The following is a 25,450-nucleotide window of genomic DNA, read 5'->3' on the forward strand; positions in this document are numbered from 1 at the left end:
AGTAATAAATTGCAGTTAGAAACAGAGGCCTAGGGCTTCACTGCAGGATGGGGAAGAGAAATGGTGTGAGCAAAGAGCATTCCAACTTCAGTACATGTGGCAGAACACAAGGGGAAATGTGACCACCACACAGTTTCAAGGACGGAACCCTAGTTTCAAGGTTTTTTCCTTGCAATGCCAGATGCTGGGTCTGTTGTGAGACAGATGATGTGCCAGCTCAGGTTCCCTTACCAGGGCTAAGCCCCTTGTCACATATACTTGACAGTGAATGGAGGTGTTTGCAGCAGCTGCCCCTTCTGTCTGTGTGCAGTTCCACCAGGGCTGGGGGTCGTGTTTGGCCTTGCACTTTGCAAGCATGAAGTGAAGTGATCGTAGAAGTAAAAAATAAAGACTTGTAGTTCATTGTACAGTTTCTCATATATCTTCCTCCTTTTTTATTGCCTGTATTTTTAGAGACACTGTGTAAGAACTAATCTGTCTTTGAGAACAAATGGGAACAATTTTCCTTTAGAAGTAACCTTAAATAGTTTCCCCATAAATTCCAGTTCTCACAAATCAAACTTCATTTCCATCTGTTATGCACAGGCAGTCTTGAGTACTTACTGATAACTGCTAAAAAGAGAAACATTAATCTAAACTGTAATTTTGTGTCTCCAGAAGCTTTTTAGCTGATCTTGAAATATAGAGAACACCATGCTTTTAGCACAGAGGACAAGTAATTTTTCAAAAGTGCTAGGGATACGTGTAGAGCCTGCAGGGAAAGGTGTATATGCTGCAATGGCCTAGTACTGGGCAGAGATAAAAGTTCTGAATTTCTTTTTCTACAATTCCAGCATTTTGTGTTCCTTGAGGGGATGAGTGTGTGAATATGGCAGCAGACTGCAAGCAATCATGCAGTTTGTGGGATACCACTAATTCTCTTTTTTGTGTGTTCCTCCTTACAAAGGAGATTTTTGCTTGTTTGTACTTTGTAAGATGTAGACTCTTACAAGAAGTGCAAGCATTTTGTGTTTGGTTTTTACAAAACATTAGATTTTTTCAGACTAACTTCTTAACCTACTAGTAGCAGTGTTCAGAGCTGTCTTTTAGTAGCAAGATAGGATTTACCTCACTGTTCCAGGCTCAGTGGCAGTACACTTCTGGAATGAGGGCCTGGTCTTGGATGCTGGTATGGTTTTTAATTTGTCCCTGGGAAGTCTGCGGGATGTTACAGCCAAGTGACTTTGAAGGGCTTCTTGCTAACAGAAAGACACACTGGGAGGAAGGGAATGAGGCTTATTTATGAATGTTTCTGTTTAACCCAGATAACTAATGAGTCTCCTTTGAAGGTTTAAGTGATCATCTCCTAAGGTTTAATATGGCTTCTCTGCAACAGATGCCAAACTAGTGTGAATTGAAACCGCAGCGCTGGTTTGACCCAAGGTTAATGCTGTGAACCACTACCTACTTTATTAATTTTGGATTTCTCTCTAGGGAGAACTGGAGAGACAGTTGCTCCAGGCTAATCCCATCCTGGAGGCCTTTGGAAATGCCAAGACAGTAAAGAATGACAACTCCTCAAGATTTGTGAGTATTATTGTGTCACGAGTGTATTCAAAAAGTGCATCAAAAGTGTATTTTACACTTTCCAGAGTGTTCTGGTTTTGAGTGAATTGCTATCAGAGATAGAGTAACTAAGTGACTTTTTAAAAATTAATCTGGGAAATTAATTTCATTTGGTGAATTATCCAGAATAGATCTTTTAGATCTCTAGAAGGAAGAAACCAGATCCTGTGCCAGGATCATCTGTGCTGATTTTTTTTTAATCATTACAGTTGGTTTTATCCTAGAGAGCAAATACTTGTCTTTATTTTGCTTGTTCTGGAGAACAATGGACAACATCTGAGAGGCGGGTGGCAGAGCTGCAGCAAAACCAAATTCAAATGGTTGAAGCTAACACTGAAAGGGGTGGAGCTGTCAGGGTAGTGTAACGTGAAGTTCAAGGGACCCTGGTTGTGGGAAATCTAGGTTGAAACATAAGTGAGTGTGAGTTGTAGGCTGTCACAATGACAGAAGTGTCTGGAAGTGCTTGGTGTCTTTATTTTGTTCAATTGTTGTTGTGATCAGTAGGCATTGCCTATTGGCTGACCTTACGCTTTGCCTAAAACCTGCCTGACCTGTTTGGAGTTTCCTTTCCTGGATGAAAAAGAGAAGGTTTACCTCTGTTGTTTACTGTTGTTACCAAACACAAAGAATACTAATTTTAATGCTATTGTCTTCCTCTTAGGGCAAATTTATCAGAATCAACTTTGATGTCAACGGCTACATTGTTGGAGCCAACATTGAAACCTGTATCCTTTCTGTAACCCCTTGAAAGGTTCAAGGCTCTAGAGGTGTCAGGAATGATACCTAGCAGTCTCATCACCACTGACTTAGGTTGAGAAAGCAGTTGGAAGCACTCTAAATTTCTGCTATCAAGATCACTGTTGTAGTCTCCTCTTTCCTCAGTAGTATTTTGTGACGTTTGTGATCATGGTGCAGACCTTTTCTGAGTTAATGAATGAATTCGAATCTTAAGAGGTGAAATGCAAGCATAAACTGCAGCAATATGAATAGGTATGGAATTTCATAAGTCATTCTTGCTTCTTTCCAAGGCAAGTGGGGATTGATGGCATCAGTTTTTATGTTTCTTACCAATTAAGTCTCTCTTACCATAGTCATCATTCAGAGGCTGGCAGAACTGAGACCAGAAGCTCAATGGGTTATTGACAGATAACGATTGCTAAGTCAATACCCCTGTCAATTGGTATGAAGAGAACATCAGGTATTTTTTTCTCCTACCATAGAGTAGGAAGGGATTTGTATGTCCTGTCATGGGCCTTGACTCTCTAAAGATCTACTGGAGAAGTCACGTGCAATTCGCCAGGCCAAAGAGGAGAGAACTTTCCACATCTTTTACTACCTGCTCTCTGGGGCAGGGGAGCATTTGAAGAGTAAGTATGATTGTGTTGTGGTGAGGGAATCCCATAACTTCAACAACAGAGGGTTCAGAACACTTGTAGACGAAGACCTGTTCCTTCACAGTTCCTCCTTCTCTGCCTTTTGGATATGGTCAGCTCTCCTCCACTTCTTTCATACACTCATGCATCCATCTATCCTCCCCCTGCACTTCTCAGTTCCTGAAAACTTGCTGCTCTGGTTCCTTCCTGCACTTGTTTCCCTGCCAGCAATGACTCTACGCCCTTCCTTATCTAAATCGCTGTCCCATGTTTAGTCTAGTCTTGCATGATGTAAACCATTCTGGTGCAGGAATGCTCCTGCTGTGATGCACTCGGTGTGTAACTGAGTGGAGCAAATCTGCAAGCCTCTGAGCACCTCTAGCAGTCTGGAATCCCAGCACACCTTGTTTTAATACCTCAGCGTGGTAATGTGGGTCTGTGTTGTGCAAGAGCTGCAAATGGATTTGCAGGAATGACACAAGGAGAGGACTTTCTCATAGCTGCTACTGTTTCAAGAATTAATATATGAACTTTTATCTGACTTGAAACAAATGAGGTATCTGAAATTAAAGGCAGATTTACTTTCAAGTTAATCCCTACTATTTACAGATTTAGGACCTAATGATGAGTGGCACTGCTTTGGTGGAGTAGGCCAGAGGAACGAATAGCAAGAAATAACACAGAAAAACTCTGTGTTTATCTAAAATATATTAAATGTTCAGCCTGAAGTAAAACTGGGCTTAATCCTAGATTCATCCAGGAGCTGGTAGTGTATGCAAATCAGAAATTTGATATTGGTGGTAGCTTGTTGTCTGTTTAAAAGAAAAATCCATAGCAACTTCTTTCTCAATTCTTTCCTAAGATGATCTGCTGCTGGAGCCTTACAACAAATACCGCTTCCTTTCCAATGGGCATGTTACCATCCCGGGCCAGCAGGACAAGGACATGTTTCAGGAGACCATGGAGGCAATGAAGATCATGGGCATCCCAGATGAAGAGCAGATAGGTATGAATATGCAAGGAATGAAAAAGGGAACAGGCTGTCTCGAGATTTTTTTGTTCTGGTGTTCTTTTTTTTGTTTTGGTTTGATTTCTTAGCTTTTTGTTTAGAGATTTTGTTGGTTTTGTTTTGCTTGTGTCTGTTCCTGCTCCCCCTGCCCCGAGTGAACAGTGCCTGCAAGTAACAAAATTCAGTGGCTTTGGAGTGACCCACCTCAGGATCTACCAGCACAGTTTCAGGTTATACAGTTAACTCCAGAACAAGCAGCTAATAAAAACATGCTTCTGCTTGCTGTTTTTGTTCCCAATCTGAGGCTTGTATACTCAGTTTGTGAAAAACACATTAAAGATACAAGAATCCCCTCATTCTCTTATGCAATGCATGGCTTGTGTGCTCCCCCTATCCCTTAGCAGTGGCTCTAAAGTGGCTCTAAAGTATCTGATCCAACCACTTCTGGATTAGTCCTTTGAGAACGGGCTGGTCACAGTGCCTTTCTTTCCAGCTTAACACTGAACTGCTGATCAGAAATTAATATTGTCTGATTCTGGGAGCACAGTAGCATGACAGTGAGAACAGAAATGCACACAGCCAGCACAAAGCACAGTGATACACATTCACCAGAGCTCTGTGCTCGCTCATTCATGATCTGCCCCACTGGTCGGAAATCACTGTTCTGCAAAGTGTCACCTTCAAAATGTGTATGGTCTTCTAAAGCTAGGACTGTTACTCTCTACATTGAAGCAAGCAAGTATCTGTTGTGGTTTGACATCACCTCCTCTGCTGGAGGCTGCAGCTCTTGTGGCTCTAGGGAGCATTTATTTACCCGTGCCTTCTGCTGTTTACAGTCCAGCTGTTAAAATCTGTGCTGTTATTGACACTTTAATACATTTCTTGATATCCTCAATTATCTGAGACTGAAACTTCTGTATGGAGGTGAAGAGAAATTTGTCAAAACCAAAAAAAGGAAATGGTAGCCTAATTCATTGTCAGGGTGTCCTGCTATGCTCAGTGTTTCGAGTTGTTTTTAATGTATGCTCTAGGGTATGTCTTTGCTGTCATGTAGATGAGTTACTGGTTTCAGGCACTACAGCAAAAATAGCTTTAATGTTTTACACTTGCTGAGGAGCCAGTGCCCTTTTGCCAAGATCCAGCCTAACCCTCCCCTGACAAAGCTTCGTGCCATTCCCTTAGATCCTGTCATTGGTCACCAGATAGACAGGTGCCTTGCCCTCCACTTCCCCTTCTGAGGAAGCTGTAGGATGCTGTGAAGTCCCCTCCTCAGTCTCCTCTTCTCCTGGCTGAACAACCAAGTGACCTCAGTCACTTCTCCTGTGACTTTCTCTTGGCTCATTGCCATCTTCATAGCCATCCTTTGGACAGTCCCTAATAGCTTTATATCTTTCCGATATTGTGGTACCCAAAACTGCACCCAGGACCTGAGGTGAGGCTACACCAGTGCAGAGCAGAGTGGGACAATCACAAACATATATTTCTTTTCTGTTGCTCCTAATGTAGCATATAATGGAGCCTTTGTTCACTCTCATCCTCAAAAGGATGTTTTCTTAAAACAAATATTTTTGTGATAGTGTTGTGGTTTAACTGCAGTTGGCAACTAAGCCCTACATGGCTGCTCACTCACTCCTGCCCAGTAGTATGGAAGAGATAATTGAGATCGTAAAAGTGAGTAAACTCATGGATCAAGATAAAGACAGTTTAACAGGTATAGCAAAAGCTGCACATGCAAGTGAAGCAAAGCAAGATGAGGAATTCATTCACCACTTCCCATGGGCAGGCAGGTGTTCAACCACACCCAGGAAGGCAGGGCTCCATCACACGGTGACTTGAGAAGACAAACATTATCACTCCTAACATCCTCCCCTTCCTTCTTTTCTGAGCTTTATATGCTGAGCATGATGCCATGTGGTATGGAATATCCTTTGGGTAGGTTGGGGTCAGCTGTCCTAGCTGTGTCCTTTCCCATCTTCTTGTGCACCCCCAGCCTCCTCCTGTGTTATGAACACTTGTTTCCAGCACAAATCCAGAGCACAGCCTCATAACAGCTACTGTGAAGAAAATTAATTCTACCCCAGCCAAAATCAGTATAAACAAGTAGAAATTGGGGGGACCAAAAATACCTTTATTAGAAGATCCCGTTCAAGTGACTGGCAGTTTACTTTGCTCAAGGCAACTGGAAGCTATTATGCAATGAGCTTTGATATGTGGTGAAAATTGAATTGACACCATCTTCCCTGTCTTGGCATCTGATAGTTTGGCTTTTTTGACATGCATCACTTGAAGAGTATGAATGTGTCATTAGCAATGGGGTGGGGTGCTTCAGCATATAATTAGTAATAGTTATGGTACAGGCACTTTCGCCCACATCCTGCTGCCTTCTGTACTTTATAATGCATGTCTGTAAGGACTGCAGATCTTGGTCAGGGAACTGAAAGTGTTACAGGGTTAAGGAAACAAAATCTTTAATTGAGATGCACTCTTAACTGTCTCTTTCCTTTGTTTAGCAGTAACTGTTGAGGAAAATTGAGTATGAATTCATTGCATGAGTTTTTATCCTGAAGCAGAGAAAAAAGTGTTTTATTAAAAAATACAGTTGTTGTAGGTAGCACTTTACCCTCAGTCCTGTCTCTCACTATTTTATAGAGATGTTGAGAATAGGTAAATTTCTAGGCTGTGTAGTCTTGCATAGGAATGACAAGGCAAGTTCTTTGTCCTGAATGGGAGTAATTTAGACGAGTAGCTGTGGTGTTTTTTCCTAAATTTTGGAAGGATTTTTGGGATGCTGAGATGGGCCTCTTTACCATGTTAGGAAAGGTAACTGGGCGATATGGATAACTGGGTCACATTTTGGTGATGTCTGACACTAAGCTGTTATTATTATTACTATTTTAAAAGGTCTGCTGAAGGTTATCTCAGGTGTTCTTCAACTTGGCAACATAGTCTTCAAGAAGGAGCGTAACACAGACCAAGCCTCTATGCCAGACAATACAGGTAACCAATCCCCTGCCCCACACCATAGAAAAGTGCAGCAAAAAAGCCTCCAGGAAGTTCTTGCAAGGGGGAGAATGTATTGCAGTATGTATGGAATGCTGGAGCCCTGTTTTTCCACAGGGTGAATTATTTGTCAGAGGAGCTGGCGTGCCCCATACAAATACACAAAGTGTTCTGCCAGGCGTGTGTTTGCAGCCACCCATGGGCAGGAATGTGACAGTGTTCCTGTGGCGGGGCTAGGCAGGAAGTACACACCATGAACAGATGAAAAGGATTACTCTACTGAATATGTGGAGTGTGTGTTTTAAACGAGCTACAGTATTTGCTCCCTCAAACCTATATTATCAGATTTTAAGGAATGTTCTTTGCTGCCTTTGTAGGTAGTCTGGTAACTGTAAGAGTAAGGTGGTGGATAGTTTTATGGTGGGTATAAAAGCATGTGTGCATATTTTAATTGCACTGCCCATTGTTGAATGTGTAAATAGTGCCATGCTTCATGTGATAGAAGACTATTTGTTGGAAGACTTAACTCTTAGACCTTCATCGTTGATGTACTGCAGAGTGCAAATGTTGCTAATTTATCACTAAAGGACTTTTTTTTTTTGGCTGTTGTTATTTAAAATATGCTCTAAATGCCATTTTAAGGAGGAGAATAAACTCTTTGGGTTTTGGATCTTGAATCTGAAATACGGAGCTGTCTCCAAGACTAATCAGTAGATGAAGACAGAACAATTAGCTTGATTAAGAATCCATTATCTGATGTATTTTTAGATTGATTACAGACAATGACCTTTCTAAAGCTTCTGTGTAACAATTTAGTTGTATGAGGCTGTTACTTCAAATATATTCTAGTGGCTTCTGGAGAAACTCAGTAAACTGTTGTATGGGTTGCAAGAGGGTTTTTTTAGAGTGTTTTTTTGGTTAGGAAGGTATTTTGTCTCAGTAACCTGTTCTTCATTTAATGTTTTTTGTAAGCTGTTTCCTGACTTTTCTAAAGACAGTTGTCAGAATGTTTTTCTTTTTCTCTTTCTTTCTGTGAGAAAAACAAAGTAATATGAATCTTTTTGTTTCCTCTTACCATCTTTAGCTGCTCAGAAGGTGTCTCACCTTTTGGGTATCAACGTGACAGATTTCACTAGAGGTATCCTGACTCCTCGCATCAAAGTTGGACGAGATTATGTCCAGAAAGCTCAGACCAAAGAACAGGTAGGCATTCTCAAAAAATGAATGAGACCACTATGGTCTCTAATCTTACTGCTGCACTGCTAATGAATGTATCAAAGGTTTCTGTAGTGTTTACTAACCATCTTTATGGTTGCAATGTATGGAAAGCACACTTGAATGTTGTACCTTAATATATTGCTTCTAACATAATATATTGCTTGTTCATGTAATTTGTATAAAGATGGAATTCACCCTGTCCCTTAGCAATTTTTCTCTTAAAAAAAGAAGAAAGAAAACACAAATCCCTAATTTTGGTGACCGGCTGTCCCTGGGGAGTTATTTTCAATGTGGTATGCAAGGGTGACATTTTCAAGTTGGTGCAATTCAGAAAGCACTATTTTTGAGTGGGTCAGCTACTAAGATAGAAGAATTTGCTGCTCACCCTTGAAATTTATTGGAAATTTTGTAACAGTCTTGACTGGTTGTGCTGTAAATGAAACCTGACCTAGGAGCTCATGGCCTGCTTGAATGGAGCAAACCCGTGTGCTTACTCATTGCCTGGCTTCTTTATGACCACAGCATTATCCTCTAAATAAAGAAACATGGCTCTGTAACGTGGAAGGGATTGGTAAGAGATTGAAGTCTGGAAAAAGTCAGAGGTTGCCTTTCCATGCTGCTTGTTCCTTTTGATGTGTAATTTCTTACTACATGTAGTATTTGTGTCAAGCAAAGGTAGGGTAGTGGCAGGGAGGGATTTGGCTTCATAAATCCAAAGTTACAAAAGAATTTAAGTTCGTTTCCTTGGGCCTATGAAATACTCCATGTTACTACAGTCTTTGGGAGTGACTGGTCATAGTTTTTCTTTCTTTAATACCAGCTCTTGTTTCCTCCAGCAGGTAGGATCCTGAAATTTGGTTTTGACACACTAATTTAGAGACAAATTTTTTGCTCTTATATATTGAATATCACTATGCCATCTACTTTTCATTTGGAATAAACTGAAATAAGCCTTGTTCAGTGAATTTCCTGGTGGAGAGAAAATGTCAGACTACAGTTGTGCTGCTAGATCCTGAAGCAGTGTAATCTGCTTTCTTTGGTTTATAATGCAGCTTTTGATGTTGATGTGTTTGCTGTTTAGGCTGATTTTGCCATTGAAGCACTGGCCAAAGCCACTTATGAGCGGATGTTCCGGTGGCTGGTTATGCGCATCAACAAGGCTTTGGACAAGACCAAGAGACAGGGTGCTTCCTTCATTGGAATCCTTGACATTGCTGGCTTTGAGATTTTTGAGGTAAGGAGATGTCAGGTCCTTGCACTCAGCACAGTTTAATATGGAGCAAAGACCGCAGAAGGAAATAGTTTTACAACTGGAAAATAACACACTCTTGATAAGGATGTGAAGCCCACAAAAAGGGGAATCAACATCAAGTCTCATTCAAGATAAGTGTAGGAGAGGAAGAACTGAAGGAAAGTTGAGCGAAGAGATGGGAGAGAGGGAAAATGTGAGCTCTTTCTCTAGATGACGGTGAACTGTTAGGCCAAACTGTTATGGGATTCTATTAAATAATTTTAGGATGTGGTTTGCATTATAATCTGAAGCAGCCACAGACTGCCATCAAAGAAGAAGTATCCTACCATTACCCCAGCAAGGCAGCTCCTGTCAACCTGTGTTATGTTACACTGGGTCTAACTCATGAACACCTGCAAAATTAATTGGACCATTTATTAATGAAATAGAAAACTGAGACACAGAAAAGTTGGCGTTGGTTTTGTTTGTTGGTTGGATTTTGGGGGGTATTTTTTTTCCTTCTCCCGCTTATTGGTATACCTTTGGCTTCACAGTTGCTGGATCTCATGTAAAGAAGAGGAGAAGAAATAACATAGTTAGGAATTATTAAATAGGGAGGAATTAGAACAGGACCACTTTCTTTAGAAGCCGCATTATGATTTGTGTGGTCAAACGTAAAAATACACTGTGGGTTATTAACCTTGTCCTTACCGTTCCAAAAGAAATCTGGAAATTTTATAGAAATTTCTTTCACTTTCCTTGCTCTGATTTTTATATGAGGATTAAAAAGGGACTTTCCAGTCCACACACTTTTAGGAATTTGTCTTCAGGCTTCTGTTGCTGCTTCTTCCTATGAAGAGGACTTGCTGCCTCTGCATTTGTGAGAAAACCAGAGTCCTTTCTTGTCCTGGGTTAAATAGTTGCAGTAACTCTTCTGCTGTTTACAACTAAACATTCTTTTGCAAAGTCTGAGAACCAGTGTGTATGAACTCCCCTAGGGATTGCAGCAGTGTGCAGTGGCACGTGACAGAACAGGCAGTTCATATCCAAAGGAATTATTGACAGTGGACTGTCTGCCCCACTCTAGCTTAGATTCCTGAACCCCAGATGTGATCTTTTGTGCTAATAGGATGCTACGTGTGTCTTCACAAGCAATTGCTCAAACATCTTTCTGCTTTTTTCTTCATTAGCTGAACTCCTTTGAGCAGCTGTGTATTAACTACACGAATGAAAAGTTGCAGCAGCTCTTTAACCACACCATGTTCATTCTGGAGCAAGAGGAGTACCAGAGGGAGGGCATAGAGTGGAATTTCATTGACTTTGGCCTGGACCTGCAGCCCTGCATTGACCTCATAGAGAAGCCGGTAAGTTTGTTGTTTTACTGTCCAGCAGGAAATGGCTGCACTCATTTTGTCATTGAGGACATCATCTCTGGCCCTCTAGCTTTTGTTATCCTCTGCTGGCACTGTAATATGATTAGAAGCAGGAGTAAACAGTTTCTTCTTTGTATGAAAGTGTGTCACCAAAAAGGCTGTTAGTGTCAGTTCTGTAGGAAACACTGCATGAAAATGGATCTAATTGGTCTCTTTTCCCTCTCACTGTATTGTCCTCACTTGTGTAGGTCTGCATGGTGCTAGATGTATGTGCAGCTTGCCATAAGTAGTGTGAACTTCCTTACTTAACTACAGGTGTGATGAGAAGCTGTGAACTCTGTTGCTTTCATTTTGCTCTAATGAAACTTAAGAATTTACAAATTTCATAGTAGATGTTCCAATAGTAAGGACTAGTTTGTGAAACTTTCTGCTATGGCCTTTTGCATTTAGACACCTGAATATATTTAGAGAACCGTATAATAATATTTCTTCTAATAAAAAATATCTTTTCCAAAAAAAAACAACCTAGACAAATGTCACAGAAGAGACTTTTTCATAAAAATGGTCAGAATTCAGATGAGGATATTGAAGAACTATTAACAATTTATATTACAATGGAAATAGTTTAACTGATATCACACAAGAGGTGAATGTGATGTGGATCAGGCTTAGTTCTTTTTTTCCTCCTCTAGCCATCTAAAGGTGTTAATTATCGTTGTAGTCATGTAGTTAATGATGTTTTGATGTTTCCCTTCTTTAAGGCTGGGCCTCCTGGTATACTGGCTCTGCTGGATGAAGAGTGCTGGTTCCCAAAAGCAACAGACAAAAGCTTTGTGGAAAAAGTTGTTCAAGAACAAGGCACCCACCCCAAATTTCAAAAGCCAAAACAGCTGAAAGACAAAGCTGACTTCTGTATCATACACTATGCTGGCAAGGTAAAGAATTAATAACTAAAATGTGAAGGTTGGAATGATTAATTCATAAACATTACTTCTTAGAAATGGCTACTTACCAAAATAGTTGCTTATGAGAAACCATCAGAAGATTTCATGAAAGTGTTCCATTGCAGAGGAGCTCACAGGCTCTAAGGAGGCCTAACTTGCCTGTGATTTTATCTATATTTGTAGTTCGACATATCAGACTGACAGCAATTTAAATTTGTTCTGTGTGACTTGGTGAGACTGGAGGTACTGCTCAGAGGAATCCTGCATCAAGACTTCATCACCAAAAATGCTGATGCAGCTGTTTTTTGTGTGACACTCTGGATGGTACAAACTGGCATTGCAAATCCATTCCCTTTAGTGACAGAACAGAACATGCAGCTTTTTGTAAGGGCTGGAAATTCGTAGGTGTGCTTACTTAGATGGTAAATCCAGGAATGGTTAGGTAATCTGTTGTTGTGCAAACCTTGGTGATACTTTCCTAGACTGTGCCAGATGATGTTGGATACTGGGCTGCAGAAAATTGCTCATCCTAATCTTCTTGATGTGTTTATCTTCTCCAGGTGGATTACAAGGCAGACGAATGGCTGATGAAGAACATGGATCCACTGAACGATAACATCGCCACTCTTCTGCACCAGTCGTCGGATAAGTTTGTGTCTGAGCTGTGGAAAGATGGTATGTAATTAAACTGCATTTCATTTGTTTGCTCTTTTTTTGTGTGAAAAACTTGGGCATCAAAAGCCTGTGATGAGCTGTTTTGCTTTTTTCCCCTGAAGACTAAGCCACCAAGATGAGCATTATCTGGAACATCCTTTGCTTAGATCATGGTATTTTATTAAAAGTTGACTGTAACTCAAGAGAAAGGTTCATTTGCAACAACTTCTGTTAAACTTGCTGCATATATAGCAATTCTGTCTCAAAGTGAGGAATACTGGGATAAAATATGAATGCACCATTATGAGCCAGCAGCTTGTATAGCTGCAACACTCAAGATCTGAAGTGGAACCTGTTTTCAATCCTGCAACTAAGCGTGCCCTTTCTGCAGTGTTGTTCAGTATTTTACTCTATCTTCTCTGGGTTTTATCTGGTTTTGAGTCTTACTGTTACTGTCACTTTCTGTGGTAGGTTTTCTTTGACGTCTCTGTCTGTTGCAGAGATGCAGAAGGTTCAGAGAGCCTATTTCTATCAACACTTTCCTATTCTTCATCTAGAACCAGGTGACTGAGAAACCCAGCTGTCGTGTCATGTGTGTGATGCATCCTAGAGCCATGCAAGAAATGCTTCCGTTAACTTCTCTTTGTCCCTTTGTCATACCTGCCTGTCTTTCTTGTTCATTTCCTCTGCTTTGTGCTAGTAGCTCCTCATGGACTTTGAAACAAAAGTAAAACTCACCTTGAGAGTGGATACAAAAATACAGACACATTCAGGTGCTTAAAGTTGCTCTTGCACAACTTGAGTAGGAGCAAATCCCTGTCAACTGTTTGAATGTAGAGCTAGCTCAGCTGAATTTCTTGCAAGATATGGAAGGAAGATCTCTGAGGCTGCATAGAAACTGAATTCCAGTTTGGCATTCGTTTTAGTACTGGGATTTCACTTCAGCAGCTGATAATTTAAAAGAGGGTTTGGCAAAGGGACTCGTCCTGGATGAAAAATGGCCATCAGCAAGTTGTGCCTAGCTAGGCCTTTGCTGTGTGAGACTACTTTTGGGCTTGAAATGTCAACTGACCACAGCTTATCACTTTCATTTATTGTTCTTAGATGGATCTTCTTTTGAAGTGACTCTTCTTTTCTCTATCCTGAAGTACATTGCAGGGCTCAAGATTAAGAGTATTGGCACAGCCACAGTCTGGATGCACCTCTGTGGACTTCCCTGTGATGTCATCTAGTAACAGCCTTCTTTTCTTTCTGATAAGGCAACCTTGACCCTATTCCAACAGCTGCTCTAGAAGTGAACAGTTTTTAGCTAATATTAGCTGTAAATGAGAATACTCTTTCTAGCTTATTCTTTTGTAGGGTGTCTCTTAGCAACTGTATTTTTTTTTTAATCAGAAGACAGTTGAGCATAAGCTGGTGTATTTTCTGAAGTGAAGATTAGGAGTCTGAGTGTAGACATCAGCCAACCATTAAAGGTGGTGAAGAGTAGCTTGAAGCCCTTAATAAAAGTGTATTGGAAGTGTGGAAATTTCTAGTGATACAGTTGGTTTTTGCTGGATGGGTGAATTTCTATCTCTATGTAGAAAAGCAGTGTGAAAAAGTAAAACTTCAGTTTCTTCTTGCCCCTGCTACTATCTAGCTGACTAGCTAGATTTAGCTGACTTCTATTGAGGAAAAAAAAAATCTGTGGTGTCCATTCATCAAGGTGATGGTTTCATCAATGCTTGGATGTCACTGTGGCATAGTGGAGAAACTTTGGGCAGGGAGTTCTGACTTTCTCCTAGTGCTGTTGTTCATGTCTGTGTCACGGAATACTTGTACTCCAAAAACACCTCAAGCAGTGGTATCCTGAGGTTTGGGTTTTGTTATGCCTTTTACTGTGCTTGTTCAGTTTACAAGTAGATATGACTTTTCTGATCATTGGTTATGACAGTCCTGCCTGTAATGCAAGAGTGAAGCTGGGCTTTTTCTCTATCTGTGGCCCCTCCTGGATCAGAGTTAACTAACAGTTGACTCTGCTGGGCTAGCAGCTAGAGCTCTTGTTGTTTTCCATTCTAAGCTAAACAAGTAGAAGCATCTGAAACTCACTTCTAGATTGCTCTTCCAGTGCTGCCATCCAGGGCATCAGTAGAATGTGTTTGGGATTAAGTTTGACTCCATCACTCAAACTTCCTGTAGTGAGCTGATGCTTTCTTTTCCTTCCTGCTCCTATCCCTGCACAAATTTTGTACAGGAGTGGACATCTGTGTAGAGATGAAGCAAAAAGGATCCTGCAGCTCCTCTCATTTATCCTGTTCTACCCAGATGTTCTTTGTATGTCCCAATGCTTCCTTTGTTTGTGGGAGGATTTTAATGCTCTTTCCTGTGCTCTCTCTAGTGGACCGTATTGTTGGGCTGGATCAGGTAGCTGGTATGTCAGATACAGCACTGCCAGGGGCCTTTAAAACCAGGAAGGGAATGTTCCGGACAGTGGGACAGCTCTACAAAGAACAACTGGCTAAGCTGATGGCTACCTTGAGGAACACCAACCCCAACTTCGTCCGTTGCATTATCCCCAACCATGAGAAAAAGGTAAGACATCTATAACAGCACAGCCCATGCATTCTTACATGGGCTTCTGGGCATGTGGCTGGGTTGATGGCTTTTGTCAGGTTTTGCAAGAGATCTGGAAGAGGCCCTGTTCTCTCAGGGTATTTTTAAGGTCATCCTAAATAACTGTATGTTTACTAAAATTGTGGGGACTGATCTTTGCAGTTCTTAAGGTGGCATAAAATCTTTCCATTCCTTCTAACTGGAAAAGAGAGAACTGGCTCCTTTACAAGAAAGAGAGGGCGAGAGGCAGGGGGTAAGGCCTTTTTGTAAAAACTTTGTGGTATTCATAAAATATACATTTTCCTCACTAGGCTGGAAAACTGGACCCCCACTTGGTCCTTGACCAGCTTCGCTGTAATGGAGTACTGGAGGGAATCCGTATTTGTCGTCAGGGTTTCCCCAACAGAGTTGTATTCCAGGAATTCAGACAAAGGTGAGCCCTAGAAAAGAATCTGAAGCAGTCTTTGGCCTGACAAAGTTAAGACATAAGTACAAAATTGGAAGTCTTTTATTGCAACTAGATTGAAAAATTGGCAAAGACAACACATCTGTACCTTGGTATGCCCTGGCTGAAAGCCTCTCAAAAGCATTTTTGATTTCTCCAGTAAGGATGTAGTTAAGGTGAGGCATAGAGGACCATGTCCAAAGCTGCTGCTTCATTCTCTGCTGTCTAGAGGTGCAGTGTTTTTTGAAAAACTGTTGACCTCACAATGGCATAGGAATGCATACTGATTTCTTTTGTTTTGTTGTTTTCAAAAACACAGTTGTGTGACTAGTCTGATGCTTTCTCATTTTCAGATATGAAATCTTGACTCCAAACGCGATTCCCAAAGGATTTATGGATGGAAGCAGGCTTGCGTGCTGATGGTAAAACATCCCAGAAACTCTACTTGAATAGAATAAACTAGATGGCTGTGGTTTAAAAGTTGGAGTTGTGCAGGCTAAAAATAACTTGTACTCACAGACCAAAATTCCAAAGTCAAATGTTTTGTCTGAGAGAAGGGTGCAAAAAACTTCCTCTTGGCTTCATGGATGGAGGCTCTTGTCTGGCATGAGATTCAATAATCCTAGGCAAGAGGTCCTTTCTCTTTCCACAGATGCATACTTTGAGATGCCAGCAGTATTCATAGAATCAAAATGCTCAGAAGCATTAATGCTATCTTTAGCACAGGCTTAAAGTATGAGCTTCAGTAAACTTTTTGTAATGGCCTGCTGCTGACAAATGCTTTCAGCAAAGGCTCCAATTAGTTTCTCTGGAATTGCCTGCTTCAAAGGGAAAGCTTTGGCTCTAGCTTGATGATTAGGCTTGAATTGAGCTTGGTCATACAGGATTCCCACTTTTCTGTCTTACAGGAGTATAGCTGATTCTTTCTAGCTTAGCTAATATAAGCATTGGCAGCAAATCCTTGAAAGGAAGGTTGGGCTGGGGTGTCTTTTTTGGACAAAGATAGGATTGAGAAAAAGTAAATGGGAGGGATCAACAGATGTGTTTCTTCTAGAAAAGGAAGAGGACTCTCAGGACTAGACATGCATTCCTCACGGCATCCTTGTATTCTGAATACTTTATGTGATACCTCTATTAAATTATGCTTTCAGTCATATTTTCTGTCTCTGATTACCTCCATTTGATGCCATGCTTGGCTGAGCTTCAGCTCCTCTAATTGGGATAGGCCAGGAATTTATTGGGAGTTGGCAACTTTGGTTTCCCTGAGTGGCGCATTGTAGAGAAGGGCTGTCTTAGAGCCACGAGCCACAAATATGTTTTGTGATGTTTCACATGAAACAGTCTTTGCAGGACATGAATTCTTCTCTCTCTCTTTTTAGATCAAAGCATTGGAGCTGGATTCCAACCTTTACAGAATTGGACAGAGTAAAGTGTTTTTCAGAGCTGGAGTCCTTGCTCATCTTGAAGAAGAGAGAGACCTGAAGATCACAGATGTCATTATTGGATTCCAAGCATGTTGCAGAGGCTACCTGGCCAGAAAGTAAGTACAGTGATTTTTGAAGTCATAATCATGTATTTCATCATAAACATGTATTTCTCCCATTCAAGCACAAATTTATCTTCAAAAAAATGAAATAATTGTCTAGAAATTATTTTTTGTCAGAAAGGCGATGATTTATTTATTGTATATAACAGTTGATGGTCTTTTAGGTTTTTCTCATCTCTGTAATGCCAGACTTCTGGCACCTGCAAGAATCTCTGTGTGCTGTATCCCAGAAACTACCTGAGCAGTAAAGCCTGTTTTTCTCTGTAAGAATGCTATGCAGCAGATCAAGTTTTTCACAGAAGTGCTGTGAAGGTGCAAATGGACAAGTCTTAGTATGGCACTGATGCAGGAGGTGTGGGGTTTCTCTTAAGTTATCAGGTAAGGCTGCAATTGGTCCAGTTCTAAGATCAAAAGTAGTACCTGTCAGTTTGGTGGAAAAACACACCTCTGCTTCAGATCTCCCTTCTTGGAAGTGAAGATAGTAAAGCTTTTCAGAGTAGAAGACATGACGGAAATTTTGTTAAAATAGGAAACTGGATTAAGGAAAAAAGAGCCACTCTTATGTGAGCAGAAAAAAAAGATGAAAATCAAGAGAAAGTTCACTGGAAACTGCTGGTTTTTTGGGAGGGAACCTTCTAAAGAAAAAACACAGAAGTATCTAAGAAAAGGCTTGATGGTGTGAATTGTGTGCTGCTCTGGGTTCCTTTGTCTTATCTCCACTTGCTTTGCAGAGCCTTTGCCAAGCGCCAGCAGCAGCTGACAGCTATGAAAGTGCTTCAGAGAAACTGTGCTGCCTATCTGAAACTGCGGAACTGGCAGTGGTGGAGGCTGTTCACCAAGGTAAGAGCTTTCCCTTTGCAATCCCCCTGCCATGAGCTAAGACATCTTCAACTAGATCACTTTGCTCAGAGCCCCATCCAACCTGACCTTGAATGTTTTCAGGGATAGGGCATCTGTCCACCACCTCTCTGGGAAACCTGTTCTAGTGTTTCACCACCTTTATTGTAAAAAACTTTCTTCCTTATATCAAGTCTGAATCTACTCTTTGTTAGCTTAAAACCATTACCTTTTTGTCACAACAAGCCTTCCTAACAAGTTTCGCCCCCTCTGTTTTGTGAACCCCCTTTTAGGTACTGACAGGTGCTCTGAGGTCTCCCTGAAGCCTTCTCTTCTCCAGGCTGAACAGCCCCAACTCTCTCAGCCTGTTTTCATAGCAGAGGTGCTCCAGCCCTCTGATCATTTTTGTGACCCTCTGGACCCACTCAAACAAGTCCATATCTTTCCTGGGCTGAGGACCCCAGACCTGGATGCAGCACTCCAGGTGGGGGCTCACCAGAGAAGAGGGGCAGAATCCTCCTCTGGATTCAGCCCAGACAGTTCTTTGATCGCCAAACACTCCGCCCATCAAGTCCGTATCTCTTCATTTTAGAGAGAAAGATCTTGAGGTACCATGCCCAAAACCTTACAGAAGTCCCCTTATATGACATTGACTTACTTATGACTTTCCCCATTGTATGGCAACTTTATTTTCTCACTATTACTACTTAACCCTTGAGGGTCTAGAATTTACTGGACCCTTTCCTGATGCATCCCATCCTGGAGGAGAATAAATGGACTGGCAGAAAGTGTGCTATTGGCAGAGTAGGTGATATCTACTTCTGTATAATTCCCCCAGTGTTCCCCCCCAGCAAAACAGTTGATTGGTCCTTCAAATAAGAAACTTACCTAAAATGTTATTTTAGTCAATGCTTCTCTCAAGTACAAGAGCATTTAGTCATGTTTTTGTTATTCCTTATACACACCTCATTCCCTTGGTTTCCCTTTCAGGTGAAGCCCCTTCTGCAAGTGAGCAGACAGGAGGAGGAGATGATGGCCAAGGAAGAAGAACTAATAAAGGTCAAGGAGAAGCAACTGGCTGCAGAAAATAGACTGAGTGAGATGGAGACTTTCCAGGCCCAGGTGAGTTTTGCAAATGTGATGTGTAAAAATTTTTCTCTCTCTGCCTGTCCAACTGCTTGAGAGCACCTCCTTTGCTTTCTTGGTCTGACGGACAAACTGCAGGATTCCAAATTGCTGGAACATGATTTGGCTGCCTTTTGTTCACTTTCCTTTGCCCTTCTTGCAGCTCATTTCCTGCAACAGGTCTTTTTGTACAGTTACTACCTATTGCCCTTCTGTAGCCATTATAGGAAAAAAAGTCTCCTTTGGCCGAGTGTTGCAGCAAGCTGGTTGAACTCAGTCTTGTCTTTAATGGAATCCTTTTTGTTGGGAACACAGAAGGTGGGAGCAGGGTTGGTTTTTTTTCCCATAGAGCTAATAATTATTTGTTACTTTTGTAAGTGGAAATAGACAATTCAAATGGATATGGTCTTGAGAAATTTGTGAACAATTTGTGGTTGCAGCTCCTGATTTGTGAAGGAGAAGACACACTTAAAACCATGTTTTGATAGCTTTTGGTTAACAGCAGAGGACTGCTGCAAGGTTTAAAACTAACTGTGGAACAGAGGAGGCACAGAACTTCACTTAACATACATTGCTAAGTGCTTTGGTAAATTGAGCTTGTCTTATTTCTGGCTTTGCATCCAATGTAGCTAATGGCAGAGAAGATGCAGCTGCAGGAACAGTTGCAAGCAGAAACCGAACTGTGTGCTGAAGCTGAGGAGATAAGAGCTCGCCTGACAGCCAAGAAACAAGAGCTGGAGGAGATATGTCATGATCTGGAAGCAAGGGTGGAGGAAGAGGAAGAACGGTGTCAACATCTGCAGGCTGAAAAGAAGAAAATGCAGCAGAACATCCAGGTAATGCCTTAGGAATGCTGTCTCTGTCAGTTAAGAGGATAGCGAGGGTTAGAGTGGTTCTTCTGCCTCAGCTTGGAGGGAAATGAAAGGGAGAAGGGGAGGGAAAGAGGCATGGGAAAATCCATCTGTGGAAACAGCAATAGAACGCAGCAGTTCTGGTGCTGAGCCTGAGGCATTCAGTCAGTCCTCTGCTGGAATGAGCTATTCCATTCTTGAAGGTGATGGCCACTTCTCAAACAATTAGACAAATCTTTGCTTTGTTTTAGGAATGGTCGTATTCTTTGCAAAATAGCATTGCTTATTCTGCTAGAAAATTTGTTGATTGGCATGCAGTATGTTGCATTAAGTCATGGCAGAGATGTCAGTCTAGGACCTACTGATAATACCTTGAAGGAAGGGTGAAGAAACCTTCCATTCTAGTATTGCCACTGTGCTAGTTCCATGGATTGGTGAGCAGCACTGACAAACACCTTGCTTTTCTTTGGGTGTTGTGAAGGAACTAGAGGAGCAGCTTGAGGAAGAGGAAAGTGCAAGGCAGAAGCTGCAGCTAGAAAAAGTGACCACAGAGGCCAAATTGAAGAAATTGGAAGAAGATGTGCTAGTTCTGGAAGATCAGAATCTCAAGTTGGCTAAGGTAAGACTCCCACATCATCTTCCACAAGCTAAAGATGCACTGGTGTTTCTCTTGGAGAAAACCACTACAGGCTGATCTTTTCCCTGTTACAGGGAAACTTACTAATTAACTCAGTCTTGTCTTGGAGAATTCTGACCTGAATTTTTGAAAGTAACTGCCTAGCTGTGTTCTCAACAGTCAGTATTGTATGATATGTAAATAACTTTCACTTAAATAATGATCCATGAGCAAACATTTTCTGATGCATTGTTATGCCAATCAGTATCAAGTTATTTTATGAACGGGCTTCCCTTTCAGTTTTGAAAGGGCTATCATATCTTTCATTTAAATTCAACTTTAAGTTTATTTGAATTCTGTTTGTGATTCTGAAAGGATTTCTTTCTTTGAGATTCCTTGTAGCAGGAATAGGCACTCATGACATTGACATTTCTAAGCAGTCAGATCTGGAAAAATACTCTATTATTCCAGCAACTCTTTTAACTCTTCTTTCGCAATTCTGCAGGAAAAGAAACTCTTGGAAGACAGAATGTCTGAATTTACAACAAACCTGACAGAGGAAGAGGAAAAATCTAAGAGTTTAGCCAAACTGAAGAATAAGCATGAGGCCATGATCACTGACCTTGAAGGTGGCTTTGGGTTTTGTGTGGCTTTTTTTTTTTAAAGATAGATCCTGTAAAGACTTACCTAATTAGTTTTAGGTGGTTTCTTGTTAAAATTTGTTGAACTTCAGTTTCATTTCTGAAAGAGTTTTAGTCCTCCCAAGTTTCTGAAGGGTTAAAAATTAGTCTATAGTGTGTGAGCTATTGATCAGTTTGATAGAGCTGTGCTCTTGTCTGGCTGAAGGTTATGTGCCTTGTCAGCTGAGCCCTTGATCTAAATAAAAATCCTCTCCAAAGCAGCCAGGCCAATGGAGAAGAGAGGCTGGTTCTCTTTCTTCTCCTGCTGTGGAAGTGTCTCCACTTTTCTACTTCCAGCAGCATCGATCTGTGAGGGTTGGTGCTGTTTCTGATAGCCTGTTTGCACAAGTTCTTCAGAGTTCTAGAAAGATATTCTTCTGGAGACTGCCTGTTTAGTTTCAGTAAAGGGAGAGCAGACCTTGTGTTCAGCACCACTAAATGGGTGCTTACGCCTGTGTGGTGTGAGGCTGGCATTGTGTTTGCATTGTTACAGTGAGAGTGGGAAAAGGAGGTTTGGCTGTAAGATGAGGGGAAGGGAAATTGCCCAGATAAATTTTGAGGGCAAAATAGAGTAGATGGAGTAGATGCCTCTATAGGTCCTGACAAAATAATGCAGTCCAGCTACAATTTGGACAGTTGTGTTATCAGGAAAGAAAGTATTACTTAAATCTATTTTTCTGTGCTTGTACAATGTTTTGAGTGTGTAACTTAATGTGTCCCCATCTCCATTAGAACGCCTGCGACGCGAAGAAAAGCAGAGGCAGGAGTTGGAAAAGACTCGGCGGAAGCTTGAAGGGGACTCCACTGATCTGCATGACCAGATTGCTGAGCTGCAGGCTCAGATTGCAGAACTCAAAATGCAGCTGGCCAAGAAGGAAGAGGAGCTGCAGGCAGCCTTAGCTAGGTGAGAACTTGACCTTGGGGTTCAGGGACCACCTGGTTGGGAAGCGTTTCTTGTCTTGTGTCACTTGGAATTGGGTGAATAGGCATAAATGCAACCTGTGGATGTTGTATTTTAGCCTGTGGACTATTTAAGATCCATGTCCTTGGCATTAGAGTTCTTTAGCTGCTGCTCACTGCCACATTCTCTGTCCAGAACTAGACTATGGATGCAATAGGCACTGCATGCGTTTGACTGGAGTAGTAGTCCTTAAGCTGTGATTAAAAAGTAGTGGCAGCACACTGGTGTCCCTCTGGTAGTTCCTGTATTCATCTACTCAGTAAAGTGTCTGATTTCCATTGTAAAATGGTGCTTTCTCTTCTGCTTTCTTCTGTTGTCAGTCCCTCTCTGTCCCCTTCTGTAAGGTGAGTAATTGCGCTGTCTCAAGTATTGGGAGATAGAGCTTAGGATTTGTAGATCATATATGGATCAAAGTCTGAATATAACACTGTAGAACTGATCAATACCAGCTTTTCTTGATTATTTTTGGTAGGACAGGTTGTCTTAATTTGTGTATGGCTTAAGTCTGCTCTGACCAGAACCTTATGTTGAACACAGAGTGGAAGAAGAGGCAGCACAGAAGAACATGGCCCTGAAGAAGATCAGGGAACTCGAATCCCAGATCACTGAGCTGCAGGAAGACCTGGAGTCAGAGAGAGCATTCAGGAATAAAGCTGAAAAACAGAAGCGGGATCTGGGAGAAGAGCTGGAGGCATTGAAAACAGAGCTGGAAGACACATTAGATTCTACAGCTGCCCAGCAGGAGCTGAGGTAACTCCAACATGGGGCTGTGTTATCTTTATTTGGGTTTGGTTTTGGCTGTTTTTAAAAATTCTGCTGTATTCGGTCTCTTACAATAGCAAGCCTTTGCCTTTATCACTGGTTAGCAGCCTCAGTGACTACAGAAGGAGGTGGTGTGCAAGCCCTAGTCAGGACTGTATTACCTCACCTGATGTCAGAAAGTTGGTTTGCTCCCTAACCAAAGTATCAGTGGTTCCCCTGAAGCATTGGTACTTTCAGGCTGTTACTTCTTAGGCAGAAATAATGCTGCCAGCTTGCACTTAAGAAGGATGCAGTGCTAAATGCATTGCTAAATGCATAAATGCTTTGAAAAGTATCTTTATAGCCTAAACGGACCTTGGAATTTTCATACATTAGAGGTGGTGTTGGTGGATATGCACCCCTGTTTGATTCCCTCCTTGACATTTAAATGGAATTTGTGAAAAATGGAATTTGTGAATTTTGCAGGTCAAAGAGAGAGCAAGAAGTAACGGTTTTGAAGAAGACCCTTGAAGATGAGGCAAAGAGTCATGAGGCTCAAATCCAAGAGATGAGGCAGAAACATTCACAAGCTATTGAAGATCTGGCAGAGCAGTTAGAACAAACCAAACGGGTATGTGGAACAAAAAACACAGGGCCAAAGCAGTCAATCTGAAATGACAGTGCAGAAGAGCACAAAGTGTTCATGATACTCATACATGTGTTGTTCTTCCCTTGGTAGATCGTTTTTCTCCATGAAGCATATATAAAGCTGTTCTAAATAGTGCCATTCATTCTTTTTTCTCCTGTTAGGCGTGTTAGACTGCTTATCCAAGATATTCTTCTCACTGCTAGCAGTTGTTAGCTTGTACAACCTCTAATTTGGAAATCTGATGGTGCAGGACTTTTTTTTTTTCTGTATTGTTGTCTTCTCTGATTGTTAGATTGTCTCTGATAATCAGTGACAGGCTGTTCATCTTGTTTTCTGAGTAAGCAGTCTGCAACTTAACTGCTAAACATACAGCATTAGCTTGCTTGTTGGAAAAACATGTACTCACTGGATCCTGCCATATGTAAAGTCTGAGGGGTTTTGTTGCCTTTTCTTCTCCTCTTCAGGTGAAAGCAAATCTTGAGAAAGCAAAACAAGCTCTGGAAAGTGAGAAGGTTGAGCTATCCAATGAGGTGAAGGCTCTTCTGCAGGGCAAAGGCGATGCTGAGCACAAGCGAAAAAAAGTGGATGCTCAGCTCCAGGAGCTGCAGGTGAAATTTACAGAAGGTGAAAGAGTGAAGACTGAACTGGCTGAGAGGGTTAACAAACTGCAGGTGAGTGGCATGGCTTTTGCTTACCTTCAGCCCAGGGCTCAAGAGAAAAGGTTGTAGGGTGGTGTCTCCCCATGGCTAGTTCAAAAATTCTGCTCCTCCTGAGGATAATGTTCCTAAAAACAGCAAATCCATCATTTGCTTCCCAAGGGCTATGCAAACTCCTTAACTCATTGCCAGACCAGGATATTTGGATTGATGTTACTTATTTTGAGCAGCCCTGAGAAGGTGAAATAACCAGTTGCTGTTGGAGTTTGAGTTTTGTAAGGCTCAAGGAGTCAGAGTGTCTGTGCCCCCTGAAGACAGGCAGTGGTTTGCACAGCACAGCTCTGTGAGCACTCAGCTGCTGGAGCACCTGGAATGGCACACACAGACTGGTGGTTGTGTAACTCTTGTGGGAGATGGTGTCTGGAAGTTTTGTCACATGGTTGATGGCATGTCAAGGATGATGTGGGAATTTATGGGTTTCTCCTCCTTTCTTCAAAGGAGCAGCAAATCCCTTAGAGTAACATGAAACATTGTCTTTGGCCTTCTCCTTTATGGAGGGTCATCATTAAAAGTCAAACACTACTAGCATATGCACAACCTTTTGAAGCATGAAAATCTAATTTTGAGACTCTAGATATAATCCTGAAGCAGATGGTATAAAATAGAGAGCGAGTTTAATAAAAAAAATTACAATTGCTTACCGGGCTAAAATCTCATATAGGCCTTAACCCAAACCAACCAAAATCAGAAGGCTGTTGAGGTGATCTGAAATAAAAATCTCATTTCAGCTTCTCATATTTAATTCCTGGGACTGTGGAAATGATGTGTTCATTCCTTGAAAGATTATACACCTGTCCTCCTGTTGAGAGATGCCTCTGTTTTCAGTTTTAGGTCTTATAGCTGCTCGCCTCTTCCTGCCTTTGTTTTTGCTGATGCATTCAGTAACTGATACTCTGATCTCTCCTTCAGGTTGAGTTGGACAATGTCACAGGTCTTCTGAACCAGTCTGACAGTAAATCAATCAAATTAGCAAAGGATTTCTCTGCTCTGGAATCACAGCTTCAGGATACACAGGTGAGAGCTTTGGAAACCAAGGCAACTGTGTCTGTTACACATTGGTAAAGGGAGGAATCACTCTGGATGCCATTAAGTACTGATTATACAACAATTCAAAGGATTGGGTCTGGATTTTTTTTTTTTTTTTTGCTAAGGGGTTTAAACTGCATGGCACTGAGAGCATTTCTACAGAAAAAAAAAACTAGTTGTCTTCCTTCTGCTTCTTCAGCCTGTGGAATATATGTGACTTTCCCTGTCTTGGGCTTAGAAATCCTCCTCTATCACTTT

General features: G+C 41.4%; 1 protein-coding gene across 1 annotated transcript in view; it reads left to right on the forward strand.

The window, feature by feature from the left end:
• Positions 1-25,450, forward strand: part of MYH9 (myosin heavy chain 9) — a 70,269-nt gene that overhangs the window by 35,389 nt on the left and 9,430 nt on the right. Inside the window, 25 exon segments of the mRNA XM_036400652.2 lie at positions 1,474-1,566; positions 2,267-2,330; positions 2,874-2,972; positions 3,841-3,984; positions 6,889-6,984; positions 8,072-8,190; positions 9,287-9,439; positions 10,627-10,800; positions 11,571-11,744; positions 12,314-12,428; positions 14,785-14,978; positions 15,311-15,432; positions 15,798-15,844; positions 15,847-15,866; positions 16,824-16,984; positions 17,722-17,830; positions 18,818-18,949; positions 19,582-19,788; positions 20,285-20,422; positions 20,925-21,048; positions 21,832-22,003; positions 22,598-22,810; positions 23,288-23,432; positions 23,915-24,121; positions 25,076-25,180. Coding sequence (XP_036256545.1) covers positions 1,474-1,566; positions 2,267-2,330; positions 2,874-2,972; positions 3,841-3,984; positions 6,889-6,984; positions 8,072-8,190; positions 9,287-9,439; positions 10,627-10,800; positions 11,571-11,744; positions 12,314-12,428; positions 14,785-14,978; positions 15,311-15,432; positions 15,798-15,844; positions 15,847-15,866; positions 16,824-16,984; positions 17,722-17,830; positions 18,818-18,949; positions 19,582-19,788; positions 20,285-20,422; positions 20,925-21,048; positions 21,832-22,003; positions 22,598-22,810; positions 23,288-23,432; positions 23,915-24,121; positions 25,076-25,180 — 3,327 coding nt within the window.

This window comes from Molothrus ater, chromosome 5 (genome assembly GCF_012460135.2).
Source record: "Molothrus ater isolate BHLD 08-10-18 breed brown headed cowbird chromosome 5, BPBGC_Mater_1.1, whole genome shotgun sequence".
Lineage (NCBI taxonomy): Eukaryota > Metazoa > Chordata > Aves > Passeriformes > Icteridae > Molothrus > Molothrus ater.